We start from the raw sequence: 22,320 nt of genomic DNA, 5'->3' as shown, positions 1-22,320 counted from the left end.
AGCAGCACTTTGTCTCTCGTTGGCCCATAGACTTCTTGAGTCAGGTAGAGGTCATCCACGCACGAGAGAAAGCTTTGTGCCCGCTCAGATTTAGCTGAGTGATCTTCCCACGAGATGTCCGGGTAATTGAAGTCACCCATGACAACCAAGGTCCTGGAGCAAGCGGCCTCAGTCAGTTCCTGGGCGAACTCCTGGTCAAGCTCGGGACTTTGAGTGGGACTATAAAATCAGAAAGCCGTAATCAGTGTGACAGATTTTAAAAGGTTCTAACGTACTTACCTTCACTTTTTCTCAGCGTAGTTAATCTTGTCCAGTTTAAAGTCTGCCTTATTCTGTGCACTGGGGTAAAACAAAGACCTGATCTTGGAGGCATTCAGATGAGTAAGTTCATTGACATGATGTGTCCCAAAAATGACCCTGGCGAATTCATTGTCAAGAATCGTAAGTTAACTACATATGAAATGGATATAAACACCAGAGGAAATAGTTACTAGTGGTACGCCAATAGAGGTTTTTGGGGCCATAACCGATAGCCGATTTTTAAGGAGGCATATCAGCCAATACCAATCCAATTTTCGATACACGGCCCAGCAGCTTGAAGAGCAGTGTCTGGCTGGTAAGTCTGTTGTGGTGGAAGGGGAGTAGGGAGGGAAGGGGCATGAGGGGGGCATATCAAGGCCCTGCAGTGATGGAGGGGGGCAGATCAAGGTCCCGTGGTGAGGGAGGGAGTGGGGCTGGGGCAGGAGCAGGCGCTGCCCAGCTGGGGCAGGGCAGGGTGTGGGACAGAGCTGTGGGGGTGGCTCCTGCAGCTGCAGGCACCGTGGGAGGGTACAAGGGGGGTGTCTGTGTTGGCTGGGGCTGTGCTGGGCTCTTCCCGGCCTGGGTGGGCTGCGCTGAGCTGTGCTCGGGGTTGGCAGCAGCACTGGGAGGGGACTACAGGGGGGGTTGCAGCCACCCCAAAATTTACTGTATCCCCCACAACCCCCCTCTCAGCGCTGCTGCCTGCCCTGAAGGCAGCCCATCCCAACGCCTGCTGGGAAGACCACAGCACAGCCCCAGCCCTCAGCGGCAGCCCACCCTGCCCCATGCAGATCCAGGGGCACACCCCCTGTGCCCTCCCAGGATGTGTGCAGTAGCAGGGGCCACGCTCCCTGGACGAGCTGTGGCTCCATCCCATGCCTGCCCCATCCCCACTCCCTTCCTCACCGCGGAGGCCTTAATGTGCCCTCCACAGGGCCATTCCCTCTCCACTCCAGACTTCCCTATTGGACACAGCTCTCCAAGCTGCCAGGCTGTGCTCGTCAGCGCCTACGTGTTGCGCTGCAGCTGCACACATGCATAGGGCGTTGACTGGCCACATCAGGCAAAAAAAGCTGATTTCCAATACAGTCATTTTTCTTTATATCAGTGGCAATCCAATATCGGACCAATGTATCGGTGCGCTTCTAATAGTTACTTGACATAACGAAGCAGTATGTGCACCTGTGGCATATCTTCTTTGTGTGGTTCCCTATTTTTTTGGAATAATGGACCACAGTCAGGCCCTCAAATTTCTTACAGAGTATTTTGCCCCCTCATCTTATGTAACTGAATGGCTGTATTGCATTTTAATCTGTTTACTTCTACTTTAGGATCCATCATTTAAGAGGCTACTTTTTTTGGCGCGGCGATTACCAGTGGTTGTCAGTTATTACACTTTCAAAACAATTCTTATCCTGTCCATCCCACTGTATGACTTGCTCTCTATTGGATGCATGTATGCAGGACTTTTAATAAGTTTGCAGGTGCCTACTTTTTCAGAATAAATGTACAACAGGACTTTAAAAGTTGTAAAGCAAATTATGGCCTTGTTGTCATCTTGTAGAAAATAAATTAGATAAATCTGAGTTTAACGTTATTGATGTTCATTATGTTTATATAGTTTACCATTTATATGTAGTTGTATAGTGTGTGAGCATGTTTTTATATGCTATATATACACGCACTGCACTATAGTGTGGTGCCTGTGGCTCAGTGAAAAATGGGATCCCACTGTGCTTAGATGATCCAAGCCCTTATGAGCCTACAGTTTAAGTCGCTGAGGCAGACCCAGGGTGGAGAGAAGGGTTGGTTATAAAATGTAAGAACGAACAGTGAAATGGCTGGAAATGTCATGTTAATTCCGTAATTATTTGGGGTGAGTTCATTTAGGAAAAGATAAACTAAATAGAAAGCAAAGTGAAAGGAGGAGGAAGGTAAGAAAAGCACGGGGTGGGAGGGTAGTGTGAAGTAGAGGCAAAGAGACTCTGAGAAGGAAGAGAGGGTTGGAGCAAACAGCTAGTCAGCACAGGACAGAGAAAGTCTGTTCAGAATTGTAGAAAGTTCTCTTAAAGGCTGTTCAGCTGCTTCCACAGGTTAAAGTCTCTGACTGGTTCCTCTCTCCATGCTTCCCCAATGTCGTATAGCAAGTGCGGGGATTCTATTCTGCATCCTCCAGTGCTCCTAGATGAAGGGGATCTCTAGGTTCCGTGGTATGTTGGAGGAAAAGGTGGTCCTGGGAAGGCTCCCTCCGCTGTGCAGCAGTAACTGCTTTAAAATGAATATGGAACTATTTAAGTTTTGTTATTTCTGCCAAGTTCTAGTGAAAAATCCTAAGGTGTTTTAGGACTATTATTTACAACATTGGAAACTACCTTCTTGTTTGTTGTGTAAATAATAGAATGAAATGAAGATGTAATTTCTGTTTGGCTGGCACATTTCAATTGAAACTCACCAGAAAAAGATAATTAAGCTGTTGTATCTTTGTAATTTATTGCTAAGAAGTTACTTAGAATCTTGTTTAAAATGAGTCTGTTTAAAATATTCTTAAATATTAATTTAAATATGTATTTATATGACCAATGATATTTGGCTTTTCAGGTGAAATATTTCCAGTTGTAAAAGCTTATACATTGTAAAAGCTGTTGATGAGTAGGGAAAATACCAGTCATGGGAAAAGTTTATGAAAAATGTAACGAGTTAAAGTTAAAAGTTAGCAACCTTTAAAATTAACTTGAGTTAAGTTAAAAGTTAAGTATTTCCACTTTCAACTAATTAAAAGGTAAGTTAAAAAAGAGTAACTAGTTAAAAGTTAAGTTGATTCATGAGAAATGCGTGAAACATGGTGAATTGCCTCTTAGCGTCATTTTTCATTTTTAAATGAAATGAGTGGGTTTCTTTTCCATAAGTCCACAGAAGCACGCTAATTTACTCAGAACTTGCCTTGCTTTACCTGAAAACAATGTTATATTTGTCATACAGTTTTCAGAATAATGATTTACCAATACCTATGTAATGTTAGATCCTTCTCACCTTCTCCATGTGAAGTACTTTGTAAAAGTTAATGCATCTTATAGGTATACCAGAATAACAGAAAGGAGATATTCATAGCCAGGTGACAAATGGAAGCTGTTTCCACAGAAAACCTCTGTTACAATTTTTATTGCCCAAAAGGTAACAAAAGGATATGAAATGCATCTGAATTAGAAATAATGAAAGTGTCTGAAAATCAAAATTAGACTGAAATGAGAAAATCAGTTTAAGTGAGATAAAAAATGTTCAGTTGCATAGCAGAAACCGTTTAAATATGCTTACTGAAGTTCAGCAAAAGCTGCATTTCAAAATTAACATCTGACAATTTTCCTCTTATGTCTTGCAAAACTAAGTCCCTGCTACTGAACAATCGCTCTATATGGGCAGATAAGGGAATGCTTATTCCCTCTCCTGCAGCCAACTGGCTGCCCTGTTGACTTCTGCAAATGCACAGAAAATGCCAGCATGAACTGTAGAACTCTGGGACTTGGTTCTTAAGAGACCATATCTTCTAGGAAGGCACACTACTCTCTGTCTCTCAAACAAGAAGTCCTAGAGTTTCACTAAAGAAATATTGTTCCATGCAAGTCCTAGGGAGTGCCTGTGTCAGGAAAAACTCTGGGAAAACTGGATTTAATTTTTTTTTTTTAACTTGTACTTTACAAAAAGTTAAGGTTAACCTTTTTTTTTTTTTTAAACTAGTTAAAGTTAAAAGTTGACAGCTGAAAAATTTAACTAGTTAAAGTTAAAAGTTAGCCATTTCTTTTAACTTTTTAACTAGTTCATTAACTATTTAATACCCATGACTGGAAAATACCAATAATGACCAGCAGAGAGCTCCAGAGGTTTATCTTCTGCAGACTACACAATAGATTAGAACAGTCAAGAGTGCTAACACAACAGTCATGCAGATGAGATGTGTTGTTATTAGTATTTTGACAGAATAGTCAATCTTATACTGTCAAATGATGATATACTAGCAATATCTACAACTTTTATAACTCATGCCTTGCAGTGCTTTACAGAGATTTTGCTTTCTCTGGTAGACTTTTAGCCTATGGACCACAGGTAGTAAAAATCTGTCTCAGCTTTTATTATAACCAACGAGTTAGTGAAGAACTTTTAAACTGGTTACAGGTAGAGGTGCACTGATACATTGGTCCCATATCAGATTGGCAGTGATGCAAGGAAAATTGACAGTATCAGAAATTGGCTTTACTTGACTTATGTGGCCAATAATGTTGCAGATATGCCCCGTGCATGTGCAACTGCAGCATGCAGGCTGCCAGGTGCACAACTGGGTCTGGCTGGTAAGTCTGTTGTGGGAGAAGAGGCATGGGGGGCAGATTGAAGCCTCCGTGGTGAGGGAGGGAGTGGAGCTAGGGCTGGGGCAGGTGTTGCATAGGTGGGGCAGAGTGCAGGACAGAGCCATGAGTGGCTCATCTGGGGTGGGGTGGCAGCTCCTGCTGCTGTACAGACCCCCAGGAGGGCACGGGGGGCATGTGCCCCCGGTTCTGCACACAGTGTGAGGGCAGGTTGCCACTGCAGGCTGGAACCAGGGTAACGCTGGGCTCCAGGGGTATGTGCAGCAGTGGAAGCTGCCCTCCCATGCTCACCAGACAAGCCATTTGTGGCTCCATCCTGCACCGCCCCCCCCAGCTATGCAGCACCTGCCTCACTCCCTCCTTCAGTGCTGGGGGTCTCGATCTGCCCCCTGCTACGCCTTTTCCATCCCTTCTGCCCTTGCCCCCCAACAGACTTAATAACCAGATGCTGCTTTGAGCTCCCCTGATGCATATCAGCAATTAGATCGGTATCAGCCCATATGGCTCATTAAACATCGGCCATAGGTATCAGTCCAAAAAAATCTCTATTGGTGCACCCCTAATTAAAACTACGGTGGCAATTAGCTGATGGCAATAAACAAGAATATAAATGTCTAAATACTCTTTTTTTTAAAGTTATAGTTCCAAATCCTGTGATGTACTACATTAAATCTGTTATATGAACTTTTTGTAATCTATTACGTAAAAATAATTCTTTTCAAAATGTGTCAATTCAAAGAGCTCCAAGTTTTAAATGCATTGATTTTTAATTTCTGTCCTTTTAGGTGTATTTTTACACATAATTGCAGACACGCTTGGGAGTATTGGTGTAATTATATCTGCGCTATTGATGCAGAATTATGGTCTAATGATAGCAGATCCTATCTGTTCGATGCTTATAGCTCTGCTTATAGGTATCAGGTAAGTGAATGATCCCAGTAAAACATTCAGTGGCATTTTTCAGTACTAGTTATGATAGTTTTAATTGCAAGTCAAAACTGAGTATCTCAAAAAATAGTGGTAATTCCTGGCAGTGTTATCTTTGTCTAAAAGTAAACAGTTACCTTTTCCTGTCTCTTCATTCTACTACATGCTCCTATCTGTAATATTTTATTGCTCTAGCCATCTTGGGCACCTATACACATGCCTGACACCTGCTATGTGTCTAATTAGCTGCTCCAGCAGCCTTGGTGTCATGTGTATTCAGCATCCCCACAATTCAAAATGTCTGGGGGGTGCTTTAACTAAAGCTCATTGAATTAAATTTAGTTAAAGCATCTCTGCCACCATTTTGAAGCGTGGGGTCCTGAATGCACTAAAAGCTGTGGGCACTTTAATTAGAGTGGCCCCAAAGAGCTGGTCTAATTGAAGCACCACCCCCACACCAGAGCATGTGTAAAGATGTCCCTTGTGTTTTCTTTGTCAGCAATCTGCATATTTTAGCATTGTTGGATTAGTGCTACAGACACCTCTCAGTTTTTCATCTTGTAGACCTATTTTTGCCTTGTGTGCAGTGTGTTTCTGCTTATGTAAACTGATGTTCTGTACTACTAAATAGAGCAGAATGGCCTCAGTGGAGTGGAGATGAGCAATCTGGCACTAGATGTAAGTTAGTCCTATCCTAATTAAGGCTGCTATGCTCTTCAGAGGATTTTGCTTGAACTTTTGTATTTGTTTTGAGAATTTCTGGATTATTTTAAAATATAAGAATGAGGGATTCTTAATAAAGCATTAACTGACATATATTTCTCCCATGATTACATTTTACCAAGATCATTGCAAATTGCATCTTCTGTTTTCATAATCTGTTTATCCATTTTACCTTATTTGTTCCGAGATGCCAGAGTTGAGAAGCACTTTTCCAGTAACCATTTGGTAGGGGGCAGAGTATCACAACTTCTGATGTACACTAAAGCTCAACATATCATTTTCCTGTTAAAAAAATAGTAAGGTGAACATTTGTTTGTGACTGCATTATGTTTTACAATGTATAGGAATGTGGCAGCATTTAGAGGTAGTCTTTGATGTGACACTATATGCTTATCTTGTCAAACAAGTATGGTTTCAGCACTGAATATTCAGGAATATCTAAGTAAAATCAAGTTCAGTTAGTTAATTTTTATAAATTAGGGGTGCACCAATATATCGGTCACATATCAGATCAGCACCAATAGAAGTAAAATTAACATTATCAGCAATTGGCTTTTTTTGGCTGGAGTAGCTGATAATGTCACTGATAAATGCCACGTGTGTGCACAGCCGCAGCATGCACACAGCCAGGAATGCAGCCAGGCAACATGAAGAGCAGCCTTGTGGAAGCAGGACAGAGCCACTTGTGGCTTGTCTAGGGAGTGCTAGGTTGGGGGGGGTACCCCCTGCCACTGCACGCACCCCCACTGGAGGAGGCATGATGGCCATGTGCCCCTCTGGATTTGTGCACTGGGCAAGGGCAGGAAGCCTGCTGTGGGCTCAGGGCTAGGGGTGACGCCAGCCTTTTCCCAGCAGGGGGGCTGGGCTGGGGCTGCACTTGGGGCAGGTAGGAGTGGGCAGCAGCACTGGGAGGGGTGTCTATGGGATGGGTTATAGCCACCCCAAAATTTTCCATAGCCACCCCTCCCAGCACTGCTGCCACATGTCCCTACTCACCCTGAGCGCAGCCCCAGTCTGGGCTGGGAAGAGGCTGGGACAGCTCCTGGCCCCAAGCCCATAGTGGCAGCCTGCTCTTGTCCTGTGCACAAATCCAGAGGGGTACATGCCCCTTATGCCTCCCTCAGGGATGTGCACAGTGGTGGGGAGCTGCCCCTGCTCCCCACCCCCACACTCCCCAAATGAGCTGCCTGCAGATCTGTCCCACTCCTGGGGTCACATTTACTACCCGTCCCCGTGCCCCTGCCCATGCCCCACTCCCTGCCTCTCCATGGGGGCCTCGATCTGGCCCCCACAAGCCCCTTCCCTCTTTCCCCACCCTTTCCATTTCCCCCACCCCTGACTTACCAGCAGAAGGCTGCTTTCTACACTGCCCATCTGTATTCTGATAAATCAGCTATTGGATTGGTATTGGCTGACGTGGCTGACTAGTAATCAGCCATCGGTATCAGCCAAGAAAATCTTTATTGGTGCACTCCTATTATAAATAATTTTTAACTTCATATATTTGTATGCAATGCAAGATATAAGTATAGTAACATACTTAATATTTTACCATTTTTCAACTCTAAAATAGACCATATTTTAAGCAGTTATATAAATGAAAAACCTTTATAAATAAAAGTAAATCTAAGAACAATAATAGGAAAAAAAAACTGCTGCTAAGTTAGCTTCATAGAGTGTTGTTTACTGTAGACTAGAATTTTACGTTTCTTTTAGGGCCCAGTTCTACAGAGATTCCTGCACATATGTGAAAATGCTTTCTGAGTGGAGGTAGGAGAAAGGGCCAAACAAATGGCATCCTCCATAGAGGCTGGAAGAAGGTTGCATCCTCCCTAGCCTGTTACATTTAGATAGGATTGTTTTCCTGGGTTTTGCAGCACTTAGGACTTGAGGACTAGTTTGTGATAATGTGGACCTGAAATGCTAGATTTAGAGCATTTAGAGCTGAAAAATGGAGGCGACATCTAAGGTGCAAACTTCTTCATCCCTAATGTACCTCTTCTCTCATCTAAAAGGCTACTTTTGTATGGGTGAGATTAGTTTAGATATGCCCATTCAAAACTAGGTTTCTCAGTTTAAGATGGTCAGCTTATGTAGTCATTTGGGGGAAAGCTATACTTAATCTTGTTTCAGGTAGACAACAGAAAAATCATCCTATGGTGGTTTTACCTGCTAGAGAAGTGGTTGGGAGTTGAACAGTGAGTTGTACATCAGCACTGTATCCCATTGCTCATCTTCCTAAGACCTCCAGACTTACTCTCAAAAAACAAATATATCAAATTGTTAAAATCATTTTCCATGTTTTAATTATCTGCTATGACCTGAGCTCTGTTCCTATATTTGCATTGGAAATGATGGTATTAGAAATACTATGTGAAGTAGAACAGGGGATAATACTACCTTAACTATTACTGTATTTATTTGAATACAAGATGAGGTTCCCCCTCTTCAACATGGAGGGAAAAAACCCTCATCTTGTATTCAGATACAAAGAAACCACATTAAATGCATTGCCTGTCTTTGAACTGCTGCTAAAAGTTGCATGTCCTCAGTAATGGAAACCAACTATCAAGCTGATTAAATGTAGTCAACATCCAGCATGACTGTACAGTACATGGTCCATATAGGAACCTACCACAAGGAAAGGTTAGGGCAATCTATCAGAATAAGGCATATGGTAGTGCTCCCCATTGAACACAGTCCCCCTCAGTGCAGACTCTGTTACAGTGTTAAAGTCACAGTGAGCCACTACACTGCATATATTTTTACTTCCTCTTTATTCCCACAGCTGAGATGTACCTTTCTATCCCTTTTCCAACAATTCCTGTTTCTTAACTAGCCTTAAATTTCTGGCAAACATTAGCAAATGTGACCCCTAGTACTTTACCCAGAATCCTTGTTGACCCCCTCTCTTAACCTGTTGCATATTAGTGTCACCTCACCTGCAATGAGGTGAAACCCAACCAGGTTGCCTTATGACTCATCAACATATACATTTGGGGGGGTGCTAATTAGCACATATGGAGCCTTTGTGGTGGGTACTGGAGTAGACACACATACTGAGCAGTGCTGAGCTAGAGGGTCATTATGGCTTGAAATGCTGCTGACTGGTGGGGACCAGCCCAATGAACTACATGGTAAGTCATGAGCCTTTTGGCTTTGGGCTAAGTGTGTGCGTTCATGGTGCTAATATTGTAATAGGAATGAGAACGGTGCAACTATAAAGGTATGATTTGGACTGTTGAGTGAACCATATTGGTCACAAGACTGTAGAGGTATAGAGAGGTGTAGAGGTGTATGTGTGTGTACGGAAATCTGTTTTTGCAAAAAAAAAAAAGTTTGTACTTTCTCTAAGTAGGTGCTAAAGTGGTACTGTGTGTTTATGGAGTACCTGTGCTAAAACTTGCGCAGCTGGGTTTCAGAAAAAATGAAATGCCTCAATTCTGGGTGAACTAAGTCTATAGGTACTACTATATGCAATTCCTACAGCTACGTGGGGTGGGAAGAGCTGAAGGGGGAAGAAGTTGGGGGTGGGACCTGAGGGCAAAGTAGTTACTTGACCCCCCCCCCCCCGATTTCTTTTCCATACTGTAACAGTGGAAGGTTGACAAATTCAAGACAAACTTCCAATAATTAGCTTTATACCTGGAAAATTAAATCAGTTTTATATATCTTCCATATATAGAATCTAATTATTGGGGGGGGTCATCTTATAATCAAGGTCATCTTCTATTTGAGTAAATATGGTAATATTGTCATTGGATGTTACAAACAAAACAAAACTTGGAATTTAGGTCAGTCTGATATGTTCAGAACTTCTCTCTGTTCTTCCAGTGTGAGTACCATGCAAATGTTTGTTACAGCAGAAAGGTATATGAGACTACTTTAGTCTTTATGACTTAGTCTGTGTCACTTTTGATTCACTTTAGAGACTTAATTTGTCTTTCAGAGGTGACAGCCAGAGCTATTCCTAGGGGGTGGGGTGTGCAGGGCCCAGGGCATATCAGCCCTGGGGGGTGGGGAGCAGCCGGAACGTGCACCGGGCGCTGGGGAGGGGGGTAGTAGTAATATGCTGTGACACCAATTTTAATGTGGTTAAAGTATTTACTCAAGATGGATATTCAAAAAAGGGAAATGAGAAATGCCTTGTACTTGAAATCACAGATGAATTCTGTATATACAGGTGTTTGTGTAAGTTACCCATTATTGTTCTCATCCCCTGCTTTATTGGAATAAGCACTTGTATGCTAGTATGCCAACAAAGCCTGATAAATTCTAAATTGTCCCTATGAACTGCCAGGTTTCTTCATTAGTTGATAGAAAATGTACTTGAAATTTAATTTCAACAAAATCTCATGAAAGATTACTTTGTCACAGAAAATGAGTATTGAAGTTTAATTATTACACAATTCAATGTCAGCATTCTCCATGGACACACAGATTAGGTGTGTATTAAAAAAACCAAAACACTTTTCCTATAACAGGTATTAAATCTTAATGTAATAAATTATATACATATAAGCATATAGTCAAACCAAACATATGTGTACAGTAGACCACTTTAAAGTGTACTGACTGAGTCTGAGGCAGCTGCTACAGTTTTTAATATTTATTTCCATGCTAAAAAAAGCACTGTTTTAGCTGCTTTATGAGAGCGAGCACAAATCAAAATGTTTGCAGGGGAGAACCTATTGCACAATCTAGATGTATCGGAAAAAAGGTGTGAATCACTACTGCGTATAATTTGCCTATCTGGTGCCCTTTCACTGTGAAAGCAGTGCTTTCTATTTCCTTCCTTTAAGCAGGAACTCGGGCTGCCTGGTTGAGGTGAGAAGTTGAAAGACCTCTGTAGTAGTAACACTCTGAGATGTATATTAGAAATAGTGTGGGTTTTTGAGTAATGGAATTTATTTTAAAAATGCTTTAAGTTTGCTTCTTAGCAGGGATCTATTTAAGAGCAAAAGTGAAAAGTCAGATGTGAAAAAACAGAAATTCAGACATTTTGATAAAGAAATGTTACCACATAACGAATGATGGTCATATTTAATATTTTTCTCTGTTCTAGCAAATGTGCTTATTTTTTCTATCTGTATTCTAGTAGCATATGAATAAAATACATACATACAGTTAAAATGAAGCTCCTAGGCAATTATTTTGGGTGGAGGGCCGAGGGCTGCTTACTGAGTTTTGGCAAGCCATCGAGGGCCGTGTAACAAGCAGCCAGGGGCAGATAACTATTAATTTTCTAGATTTTTTTTTTAAGGGGCCCTGCAGGCCAAGTAGAATGGCCTAGCGGGCCGCATCTGGCCTGTGGACTGCATTTTACCCACCCCTGTCCTTGGAGATTGCTTTAAAAGTTTTATCCATTCCCTGACTGCTTCGTAATCTTCTTTGTAGTTTTAATTTATCTTAAAGTCATATTTCGTGGTGTAGCTGTCTTCCTCCAAAGAAAGCAGAGTAGTCTTAGCACATGCAGGTGTTGGGTGTAGCTGTGTTGGTCTAAGGACATAGGCACACAAGGTTCTTTGGGTAGACACCCAACTAAATCAGGCGTGGGCAAAATCCGGCCTGCAGGCTGAATCCAGCCCTCCAGGTATTTTCATCCAGCCCACAGGCACCCACCAAAGAATTGTACCCCACCCAGCCCTTCCGTGTATACACATACCCCTCAATATACCCGATTGCACCTCACTCCCACCTACATGAGTGGAAGGGCCTGGCCCAGCCAGCTGGAGCTTCCAGGTAAGGCTGCTGCCGTTGCTCCTGCAGCCAGCCCAGAGGGATGTGCTTGGCTTCCCTGGTGTCCCATTCACTCCAGGCAGCAGGTAGGGAAGTGGCAGGGGTGGGATGGGGGAGCTGCAGGGAGTGTGGGGCTGGGGCTGGCAGCAGCACAAAGCCTGAGCCCAGGGGGATGGCAGGAGTGCAGAGCACAGCTGGGCAGAGTGTGGGCGTGAGGGAAGGTGGGGGAGTGTGTGGGGACCATCAACACGCTCCTCTACATGGTGTGCAGCCCCCACTGCTGACAACAGCAGGCGAGTGTGCTTTGGGTGCTTGTGCCCTGTGCAAGTGCTGGCGCTCAGCAGCATGCAGCTCTGGCAAGCGTTGCACTTGGGGGCTAGGACAGCAGCCTGCCCAGCCGACTCTATTGTGGGGGCTCTGCGTGGCATGCCTGCAGCTCCTGCGCTCATGCTGTACCATGGGAAACCCCATGTGTGAGCCAGCTGTGTTCCCCACCTTCTGCTCCACGGGTCCCAAGATTCATCAGGAAAGCAGGGGCCAGGGCTCCGTCCACTCCCGGTGGAGTCCTGGGACCTGCATGGCTCCAGCCTGGGGCTTCCCCCAGTGCAGTATGAGTGCGGGAGCTGCAGATGTGCTTCATGGAGCCCCTGTGATGGAGGCAGACTAGGCAGGTTGCGTTCCTTGCTTCCACATGCAAAAACCCTTCTTCCAGTATAGGGAAAGTCCTTCTCTAGAAGGGTTGTTTGTGCTTGAAAGCTTACAAAGAACAATTTTTCCAACTATTTAGTTGGTCTAAAAAAAAGATATCCCATGTACCCAAAGGATGTTGTCTGCCTATGCAGTTCTGTTAGTAATGCATACAGCTCTCACTTTTTTTAGTGTTCTAAATGATCCTCTGTTCCTCTTCCATTAATGTCCCACAATAGGAATGAAACTAAGGACCTGTCTTCCCTGCACACTTATTGCTCAGGTTTTGCCCTTAACTGGATTCCTGTCCACACCTCTGTTCAAGTGAGTTGTGCTTTTAATTTGCATTGGCTGAGCTCCTAGAGGTTATAGGTGAGAGCTCAAAACCTGCCAGCTGCAAACCCAGTCATTTTTTGCTGCTAACAACCACTCTGCAGCTGGAGTGGGGTTGTCTGTCCACCAGTGTTCCCTCTAAGTTGTGTGGCATGTGCAGGTGTGTTCTTGCAGCACTGCCAGGTGTGCCTGCGTGGCTACGCACGCTGCACAGCTTAGGGAACACTGCTGCCCACTCTCACTTGAGTTAAGTTAGTTTAACTCGAGAGGTGTTAAATCAGACCTGACTGGATAAATAACTCTTCAGTGAGACATAGTTTAGAATTCTTTTAATTTAGTCTTTATTGCCCAAAGAGTGCATTAGTTACCTCTGTAAAATCCTTATAGCAACATAGCAACATACTTCTGCCACGATGCAGCTAGGTAAACTCAGTTGTCTCTCAGTGAAAACTGGAGTTATATCTCCGTTAGGATTATTTATCAAGATTGCTAATGCATAGTTAGATCCTTGGCCAACTTTATTTTCATCAAGCAGCAGTAATTTGCTCAGTGGAAATGTTGAGCTATGTGCCCTGCTTCGCATTCACAGGGCAAGCTATCTAGTATGGGGTGGGGAAAGCACCCTGGGAATTTACTGTCATCCCTCCACCTTCTGCTGTGCTGCTAATGTGAAGTGTTCTCTGAACTCACCAGCTTGTCAGGTGGGCTCCCCCTGGGTGAAATTGCTGCTCCCTGATCCTCCTGCAGAACAGAGGAGACCCGAGGGCTGGAGCTCTTGGTGAAATCTAGCTCGTGGTACTCCATACTGGGATATGTTTAGTTTGCATATTAAATAGGGGGGGGTTTATTAATCAGGTGGGACTAACAGTTAAAAGGGTACGTTCCTTGCAACGCAGGAAAGGAAATGTAGGCACCAAAACTTTGCTGCTCATCCTGTTTAAAACTTGATTATTTAAGCTGTGTCTTCTAAATAATTACACAAGTTTGACACCCCTGATTTTAACTTAAAACCAAGATTTAATTTTTCTGTTGTCTCTTGGAAGTTTTCCTTTCATCTAACTAAATAGAACATGTTTATACTGAAATAATTTGCTCTTCAATATATTTCATGCATTTTTTTACATTTTTTCTTGCCTTGAAAATTCTACTATGTCTTCTACAACCATAATTTAATTGCTGAGCTTGTTTGCAGGTTGGATCAGGACCACACACTGGAGCCAGCACACAGGGGTAGTCCAGCAGTGTGCCACATGCAGCATGTACCCCATGTTGGCACCTTGTGCCACGTGCAGTGAGCCCCAGAGCTGGGCTGGTACATACTGCATACAACACACAGGGCTGCACCAGCTGCACATGCTGGCTCTGGTGTGGCCTCATCCAGATCAGCCCTGGAGACAATACTCTAGGCCAGCATATGCCTCAGATTGACTCCCTGTGCTGTGTGCAGCATCTGAGGTGCTTGGTCCAACCCACACACCAGACTGGGTCTACAAACCGCCTGTGGTGCCCAGGTTTGGTCTAAAATCAAGGGGCCAGATCCAGCCTGAGGATGTTTGACACCCCTGATTTTAAAGGAAAGTCACAATTTAATTTTTCTGTTATCTCTTGGAAGTTTCCCTTTCATTCAACGAAACAGAATATATTTACACTGAAATAACTTGTTCTGAAATATATTGCAGGCACTTTTTTGAGATCTATCTCTGGGCTTGAACATTTTACTATGGCTTCTACAAGCATAATTTAATTGTTGTGATATCAGAACCTAATAAAAACTTCACCTGCTGTTAAAATTCAAGTAAAAAGTTACCAAACTCCATATTTATAAGGCCAAGATATTTTTGGTATGTAATTTTAAGCAGATGGCCCTACATTGTGCTTACAAATCTTGCCTTCATTAGCATTGAAAAAAAGAAGAATGGGAAGTAGATGTGTCCATAGTCAGCATGTTTGCAATACTCTTTGTTCTCAACAGCTATTTTAAAATTGCATTCATTGCTTTGCTAAATGCTGTGACTGACCACTTAGATGATATTTTATTGCAATAGTACCTGGAGGCATCAAATGAGAATCAGGACCCTGTTGTGCTGGGTACATGCACTGAAAAGTTAATCCTTTCTCCAAAGGCTGAATCCTCACTAGGAAGTATGGAAGGCTTTGACATTTAACAAAAACAAAGTAATGGAGTAGTAGTAGGGTTGGAGTATTGTTGCAGCCATGGTGGTCCAGGAAATATACAAGAAACATAGTTTATTTTCAGGGATTATCATTTTTGGCCCAACTGTATAGTTGGGAGAGGTGTTAGATATTCTTTTGGGCCTGTCCTCAAGTTTGGGAAAGAAGCAGTTTCACCCTAAGCTAAATACCAGAGAAAACAATGGCTTTTATTTAATTCTGTATGTAAAGGAAAACAGTCACTTAAAACGTTGGAGGGGGGATGAAAACCAGAAGCAAAGATAAGTTATCAGAAGTAGCTTCAAAGCAAAAGAAGTGCAATTGACTAGGTAACTCAGTTTTATTGAAGAACACACTGTTCCAAGGGAAAAGAATCCTTATTACCTGTGGAGTACAGAGAAGTTGCAGAGATAGCAGTTAGACAATGGTTTTATGACTCATTATAATCTGTGTTTAGTCTTCACTAGGATTTTATCTCTTGCTAATTTAAGAATGCATTTTTCCCCAAATGGAGATGGAAAAAGCTTCAGTAGTCTGAAGTCAGCCCTCAGTGGTAGGTCAGGAAAAACAATAGCTACAAGGTGAATTGTTCTGATTGCATAGAAAGTAACCTGGGGTTTGCAATGTTTGGGGTAAGTGTGCTTGTTTCAGTTATGAGTAGGAGCAAGTATCTGTGATCAGATGGTTTGCTCCTGTTAGTACTTAGGGTCAACTCTGACACAGCTTCAAAATGGGGAAGTTGGGACTTTATCTGGCCTTTGAAACCACCCAGCTTTTCACTACAAAGACTAACCTGACCCGCAAAAGGTATTCAGCGTGACTGATAGTAAGAGCACTGTATGTTAAAGGGGACAAATGCAAGCTTTTGCTGTTTTCAATATAACTTGCTTAATTGTAACCCTTGGTTTTATAAGTAACATTTGTGTTACTCCATTAATCACCCCTTTGTTTAAAATGTTAAAAATAAAGAATTATATAGAAACATGTCTGTACAGTTGCAAGTTTGCTTTTCAAATAGAAAGGTAGCCACTGGGCAGAAATCATTTTGAAATCTGAATTTAGAGTTGAAGTCCAAAATTTATGAAGAGGGGTGCAGCTGGTCTCTGCATCTCAGCAAGAATTGTTTATGTTGCTGAGATGCAGAATCTGTCACAAACATTTTTACTATTAAATTGCTGACACCTTTGAATTTAACTTCCTGTCTGTGGTATAACTCCAGTGAGTATACAGAATTGTCGCCCATGTGTTACTTTATTCTTGCGGTCCAAGTCGCTACCCTGAAAAATCCTGCTTTTTTCCAACAATGACACAGCTGCATTGGCACAAGCAATACACAAACATTGGATGTAAACTGAACCCTGGCATTTCATGAAACTGGAAATGACTACATCAGTATATGATGTGATGATAGAATTGTAGCTCGCAATTGAATCTGTAGAATTGTTGGCTTATTTGAGTTGTTGATAAAACCTTAGGTCTTAGCTAAAAGCTCTGGGTTTGATCTCATAAATGCAGTCTCGTATGGGTTTTATTTGTTTTCTCTTTTAACACCTTTGACTTCCTCTGTATAACTGGGTATGTGAAAGCATAGTGTGCTTTATGACTGCATGTTGTATCTGAGCTAGCTACTCATGTGGGCCTGATGTTGGTTTTGCAGGCAGCAGATCTGGACCTTGTCTCTTGCTGTGGTTAGTGCCTCTGTCTAGTAATTTGACATGGTAGATTGAGCCCTCTGTATTTCCAGACATCAGGGTCACTATAAATGGTGTATCTTCTGGCGTTCCAGACATCCCCAAATAGCACACCTTGTTTTAGGAAGATAGACTGGAGAAGAAAGTTCTTCTGGAGTCATGGTTGAGAGACAGAGTCTTCAATCAAGTATTGTTCATGCTCTCCTTGTAGCTAAAGCTTTAACCCTGTCATGGCTGCTACCGAATTCTGTAAACAATTCAACAGCTTCCATGACAGGGTTAAAGTTTTAGCTGCAAGGAAAGAGTGAGTGGTGAGTGGCATCCACTTCTCCTGCATGCTCATCACAGCTAGCCCCTGGCAGCAATTACAGCAGCTTCATGCTTCCATTCTGGCATGGAAATCACTGTCTTCATTTAAAACACACAGCCCCAATTTGGGAGGGCTAATTTTGTGGAGGAAAGGTGCCTGTAGCATATGAGTAAATGTGGTAGTACCTTTTTTGTGAGTGTGTCTATACATGTTGTTAATACAAAGCAATAAACCCTGGTGCTTATTGCACTGAAGTTTATTGCTCCTGGACACACCATTTGAATATGTGCCCTGGACTGCAGTGTGGTGAGCCATGTCAGATCCGTGCTGGCTGGCATGAGGCCTGGGGTTAGCCTGTCAGCCTGGGGTTGCTCTGACCTAGCTCAACATGTTATGGTGGGGGCTGGCTGCAGCATAGGTGCTCCAGTGCGGAGCTAGCCAGCAGACAGCCCCCACACTGAAGCACCCTCATGTCCTAGTCAGCCAGGGCAGCATCTACACCTGCGCTGCTGTGGAGTAAAAAACTGTGGAGCAAGATAATGCTTCTATTTACAAGTACTATCCTGTTGCAGAGTTAGTTAGGTTATTCCTGCCTAATAGCACTGCACATGTAGACATGAGATGTTTTCAGCAGAGCTAATTTGGCAGCTCCACATCTCATGTAGATGCACCCTGTTAGTTGCAAAAGTTAAAGTCTGCTTAAGCAAGAAAAGGCAGCCCCTCCAGGATGTTTTTCATAATATTTTTATACTGTTTGCTTTCCTTCTCAGCCTATTGCAAATAAGAGTTAATAATAGCAAAAGGAAGTGCCAGGACACAAGCTGTCTCATAAGACAAAGCCCAAGAGCTTGTGCTATCATGACTAATCAAAAAAATGTGGAAAGCAATCAAAATATTAACAGTGGTTGGCCAAACTCTTCATCTTTGTTATCCTATTAGTATTAACTATTTTCTTTCCTGATGAGTTTGGTTCCAGGAATATTTGTAGTCACATAAGTATGTTGTCAGTACATTTTCAATATCTTCTAGTGATTTGAGCTGCATTTGTTTGCAGAATTAGTTCCTTTTGTTATTAAAGTGACAAAAGTATTCTATTCTGAAAGGTTAAATTTTTAGTGTGTTGTGTAAAGCACTGGAAAATCTGTGGAGGGGTACAGTATGACAGACCACTTTGGATTCTTGTAGCTTTTACTGGCAGTTTTGGAAAAAATCAAAGCTTGATCTTTCATGAAAGAGAGGTTGTTCCTTTCTTCTGCTAAGATGCCTTTCACAAAGAGCCTGGGCAGTATGGACACAACTTGGGTCTTGGCTCTGCTGATGCCTTCGCAGTGTAGTTTTTCTCTGTCCATTGCAATGTGATTCCCATTTGAATGTTTTCTGGGCTAAGTTCGTAACCTGAGTGACCAAGCTAAATGACCCATGGAGCAAAGCATCATCTTGGTTACAGAACATATTTAAAGTTCTAGCTGCGTTTCAGGTTCAGACAGCACAGTAACCGGATTTCCTGACCTACCTGCAGTTGGATTCTTCGCATGTATGGCAGGATGGCTGATTTAGGGCATAAAATTCCCTTGATCCCAACTGTGCAGCTGTAGAGTAGGAAGCATAGCCACTGTAATATCTATTTAAAAAAGGGGGGGAGAAGTCATCTTCTAGGCAATGACAGGCCTATCAGTCTGACTACATTCTTTATGGAAGGTCTTAGAGCAGATATTGAAGGAAAGAACAATCAGTGGTATGAAAATAAACATAAAATGGCAGAAAATGCCACAAAGTTTTTAATTAAGGAAGATCGTGTCATGCCAATCTAATATCTTTTATGATAGGATAACCCTTTACATAAGGACAATGCAGTGGATCTAATCTGTCTAGATTTAAGCAAAGCTGTGCCTTATAAGAATGTATTTCCTGAACTGGAGGAGGTAGGGATCAATGCTGTAATTGTAAGGTAGATAAGCAGTTGCCTAAGGGGGGGAAATGGTTTGTGTTGAAAGATATGTTGTTAGATTGCAGAGCAGTTACTAGTGGTATGTGTCAGGGATTGATCTTCTTTCCAGTTTTTGTTTGGAGATGGTTTGCTTTCCTTTGAACTACTGGATCATTGACACAGTTAAGGGTAGAGGGATTTGTTTGGGAGGTGCTGCCAGTCCTGCTACTTAGAAACTTCTCAGTCACCTAGTTTAGAGGGTTTTGTTCTTCTGCTCCCATTTGCTAGATTTATGGTCAGGTAGGAGTTTTTCCTCTGGGTGAGACTGGCAAGGAGGTTTTGCCTTCCCCTGTAGTGTAAGGAAACATTTTTTTTTCTTGGGATCACCTGAACACATAAACTTGTCATTGCCTTTGCAGTAACAAGACATTGATAATTCCCATACCTGCTCTGTTTTTTATTTGCGGCGTGCTGCAATGCGTATTTTTGGTCTTGTAATGCATTTTGTCTTTGGGGTGGGGTAAGGAGTTAAAGTGGACAGTATATAGGACTCTGGATAACAGGTTGCCTGTGAATGAAGGGTACTTGATTGGATGGCCCAGGAGACCTCTTCTTGTCATCTTTTCCTGTGTTTTAACTTGTAGATTGATATCCATTTAGTATATGGTATTTAGCAGCAGTTTGTGACATGAGTAATATGGAAGTACATTCACAAGGAAAAGCTTTCTGTACTTCTGTAAGCCTGTAAGATACTTCAGTTTACCTTAGACTAACAGAAATCAGAGATGGAAATGATCCATGAGGTCATTGTCCACTGCCTGTGCCAATCCAGAATTGCTCTCCACAGTGCATTCCCTAGTGCTTCATGTGGCTTCCTCAATGTCCTTTGAAAAACTGAGTTCACTCTAGACCCCCCCCCCCAATTTATTCTACATTTTCCTTTGATTAGTTTTATTCTGTTACTTCCCTGCTATTTGGTCAAGATCAGACAAAACCGGAATAAATGTAATGTTACAGTATTTAACATCAGAATTTGGTTCATGGTTTCTGACCTTATCATTCCTGCTGTCAGAGGTCATATCAGGTGATTTTTAAAATGCTGGCTTGTTGGAAATGTATGTACATCTCACTTTATGTAGTACATAACTTGGAATACTTTTCATTTTCTGAAGTTTCATGATGCTTTACTGAACCAAATTTATAGTATTCTTAAGGTGCTGTGTAGGGTCCCTATTTGTGGTTTATTCAGCAGCATGCTCTGTTTGTTAAAGAGCATGTGAACTTGGAGCACTTGCTCCTGAGGACTGAACTTGCATCTCCCTATTGTAAAATCTGTTCCGCATCTAAAACCCTTCTATCATGGATGACGTAAAGCATTCTCTTCTTTGCTGATTAAACTAGACAGCTAGGAGGGAACCTCAAATTACTTCCAAATGTTCACTGTTTGAGCTTGGATAAGCCGGCCCCTCCACCCCCAAACTTAGTTAAATATGCTAAGCTGGCTGTTTTTTGACAAATAACTTCATTATGACTAAACTGGCCCATAATAATTTTGTTTTATGATCTTCCCCTATTATCTTGGTTTATAAGAAAAATATGTCTCAAGCCAGAAACGAAAGCAAGAATGTTTTCAATATTCCTGCATTTTTTATGGCTCACTGAAATAACTTTTAAAATGGATCTTTGTTCTAAACTACACTTTTACTCCATGATTTATCCACTGTTTTCTTCTGTATAAATTTTAGAACAACTTTTTAGATTCCGTCCCAAAACCCACAAGTTAAACTTATTCTTGCAAGAAAATATTTGTAGACCGAGTAATCGATACATTTTTTTTTATAGAACTCTGGCACTGTAGTTGCATCAGTTCTTTGACTTCTGTAGCTTTTTCAGAAGCTTGTGGCTGTCTCCTCACTTGGACAGATATTAGTTAGGGGAGAAAGTGGTAATATTACTGTTGCTTTTTGCATCCTTTGACAGTGTGATGTTGATTGGTTTTCTTCCTTTTTAGTGTTGTCCCGCTTTTAAGAGAGTCTGTTGGAATCTTGATGCAACGTACTCCTCCTCCTCTGGAAAATGCTCTGCCTCAGTGCTATCAGAGGGTGAGCTCTGACATTTTGGGACAATGAATAAGCAGCAAATATTTGTATTTTTGAGAAGTTTTTTAAATGTGTTGTCTAAACCTGTCTTTGCTTCCTTAAAATCTATCCTAAATTTATACCCAAAAATGGTCTTAAATCCCAAATTCCAAATATTCTGTACTCCCAGGTAGTAATTGTGCACGTGTGTGGTATTTTTTTTTTTTCTCAGAGTATACATTTTTGGCTTGGAACAAACTATTTCTAAGCCCTTCTCAAGTAGTAAAGCAAACCTGCATAATATAGACCTGTATAATGGAAAACCAAGCCAAGCATTACATATAGAACTTGCATGTTGTTCAGTTCAGAGCTGGAGATGTTGAATTATTGGTGATTTTTTTTCTCTGTCAAGAGAATACTCTCTCACTCAGTAGCTATTTTAATCTTTGTAAAAGTGAAGAATATTATTTGTATTGGGAGTAAATATAAACGAATCATATTTGGGATTTGAGATCTTAATGTATTTCTCTTTGCCCAAACAGTACCAAATGTGCTACATATGGTTGGTATCTCCTGTGCAATCTTAGGAGGATGCATAAAGGAATAAAAGTTACTGATTTTTCCACAGTAGTTCAGGAGAGTGCATTGTCGCACTCGATGTTTATACAAAAGTTGGATGGAAACAATTTATACTCAAAATCTGCTGTGTTTTAAGTGTGTTTGGAAGTTCAGAGAGGGAGACTCTTACCTCAGAATAGCCCGTAGCCCAGTAATTAGCACTCATCCAAAATGTGGGAGAAAAAAATTCCATCTTTATTAAGAGGCAGACAAGGCATGTGTACATCCCTGCAGGAAATTTTAATGAATTGAGATTTTTTTTTAAAACAAAAAGACCACATGTTGCTACAGTATTCCCAACTAGCTCTGGTGTTTTACAAAATTTCTTGACTAAGCTGAAAATAAGTGGATATGCAATGCCTTTTACTCAGTGCAATAACTACAAGTGCCTTTTTCTATGTCTCAAGTGATACTGTTTTTACAAATGAGTGGATGATGCCAAGTTTCAGCAAAGGATATG

The 22,320-nt window shown here is 41.9% G+C and overlaps 1 protein-coding gene across 2 annotated transcripts in view; it reads left to right on the top strand.

Moving 5' to 3' along the window:
* SLC30A7 (solute carrier family 30 member 7) overlaps positions 1 to 22,320 on the top strand; it is a 53,129-nt gene that overhangs the window by 23,400 nt on the left and 7,409 nt on the right. For both annotated transcript variants that reach the window (XM_019531018.1, XM_019531019.1), the window contains exons 7-8: positions 5,441 to 5,576; positions 21,176 to 21,266. In XM_019531018.1, the coding sequence (XP_019386563.1) occupies positions 5,441 to 5,576; positions 21,176 to 21,266 (227 nt within the window). The remainder of the gene's footprint in view (positions 1 to 5,440; positions 5,577 to 21,175; positions 21,267 to 22,320) is intronic.

The sequence above is a fragment of the Crocodylus porosus genome, unplaced genomic scaffold, assembly GCF_001723895.1.
Source record: "Crocodylus porosus isolate Cpor-Errol unplaced genomic scaffold, CroPor_comp1, whole genome shotgun sequence".
NCBI classification, from domain to species: Eukaryota; Metazoa; Chordata; order Crocodylia; family Crocodylidae; genus Crocodylus; species Crocodylus porosus.
The sequence above is the reverse complement of the archived record's forward strand: the minus strand, read 5'-3'. Positions and strand labels throughout refer to the sequence as shown.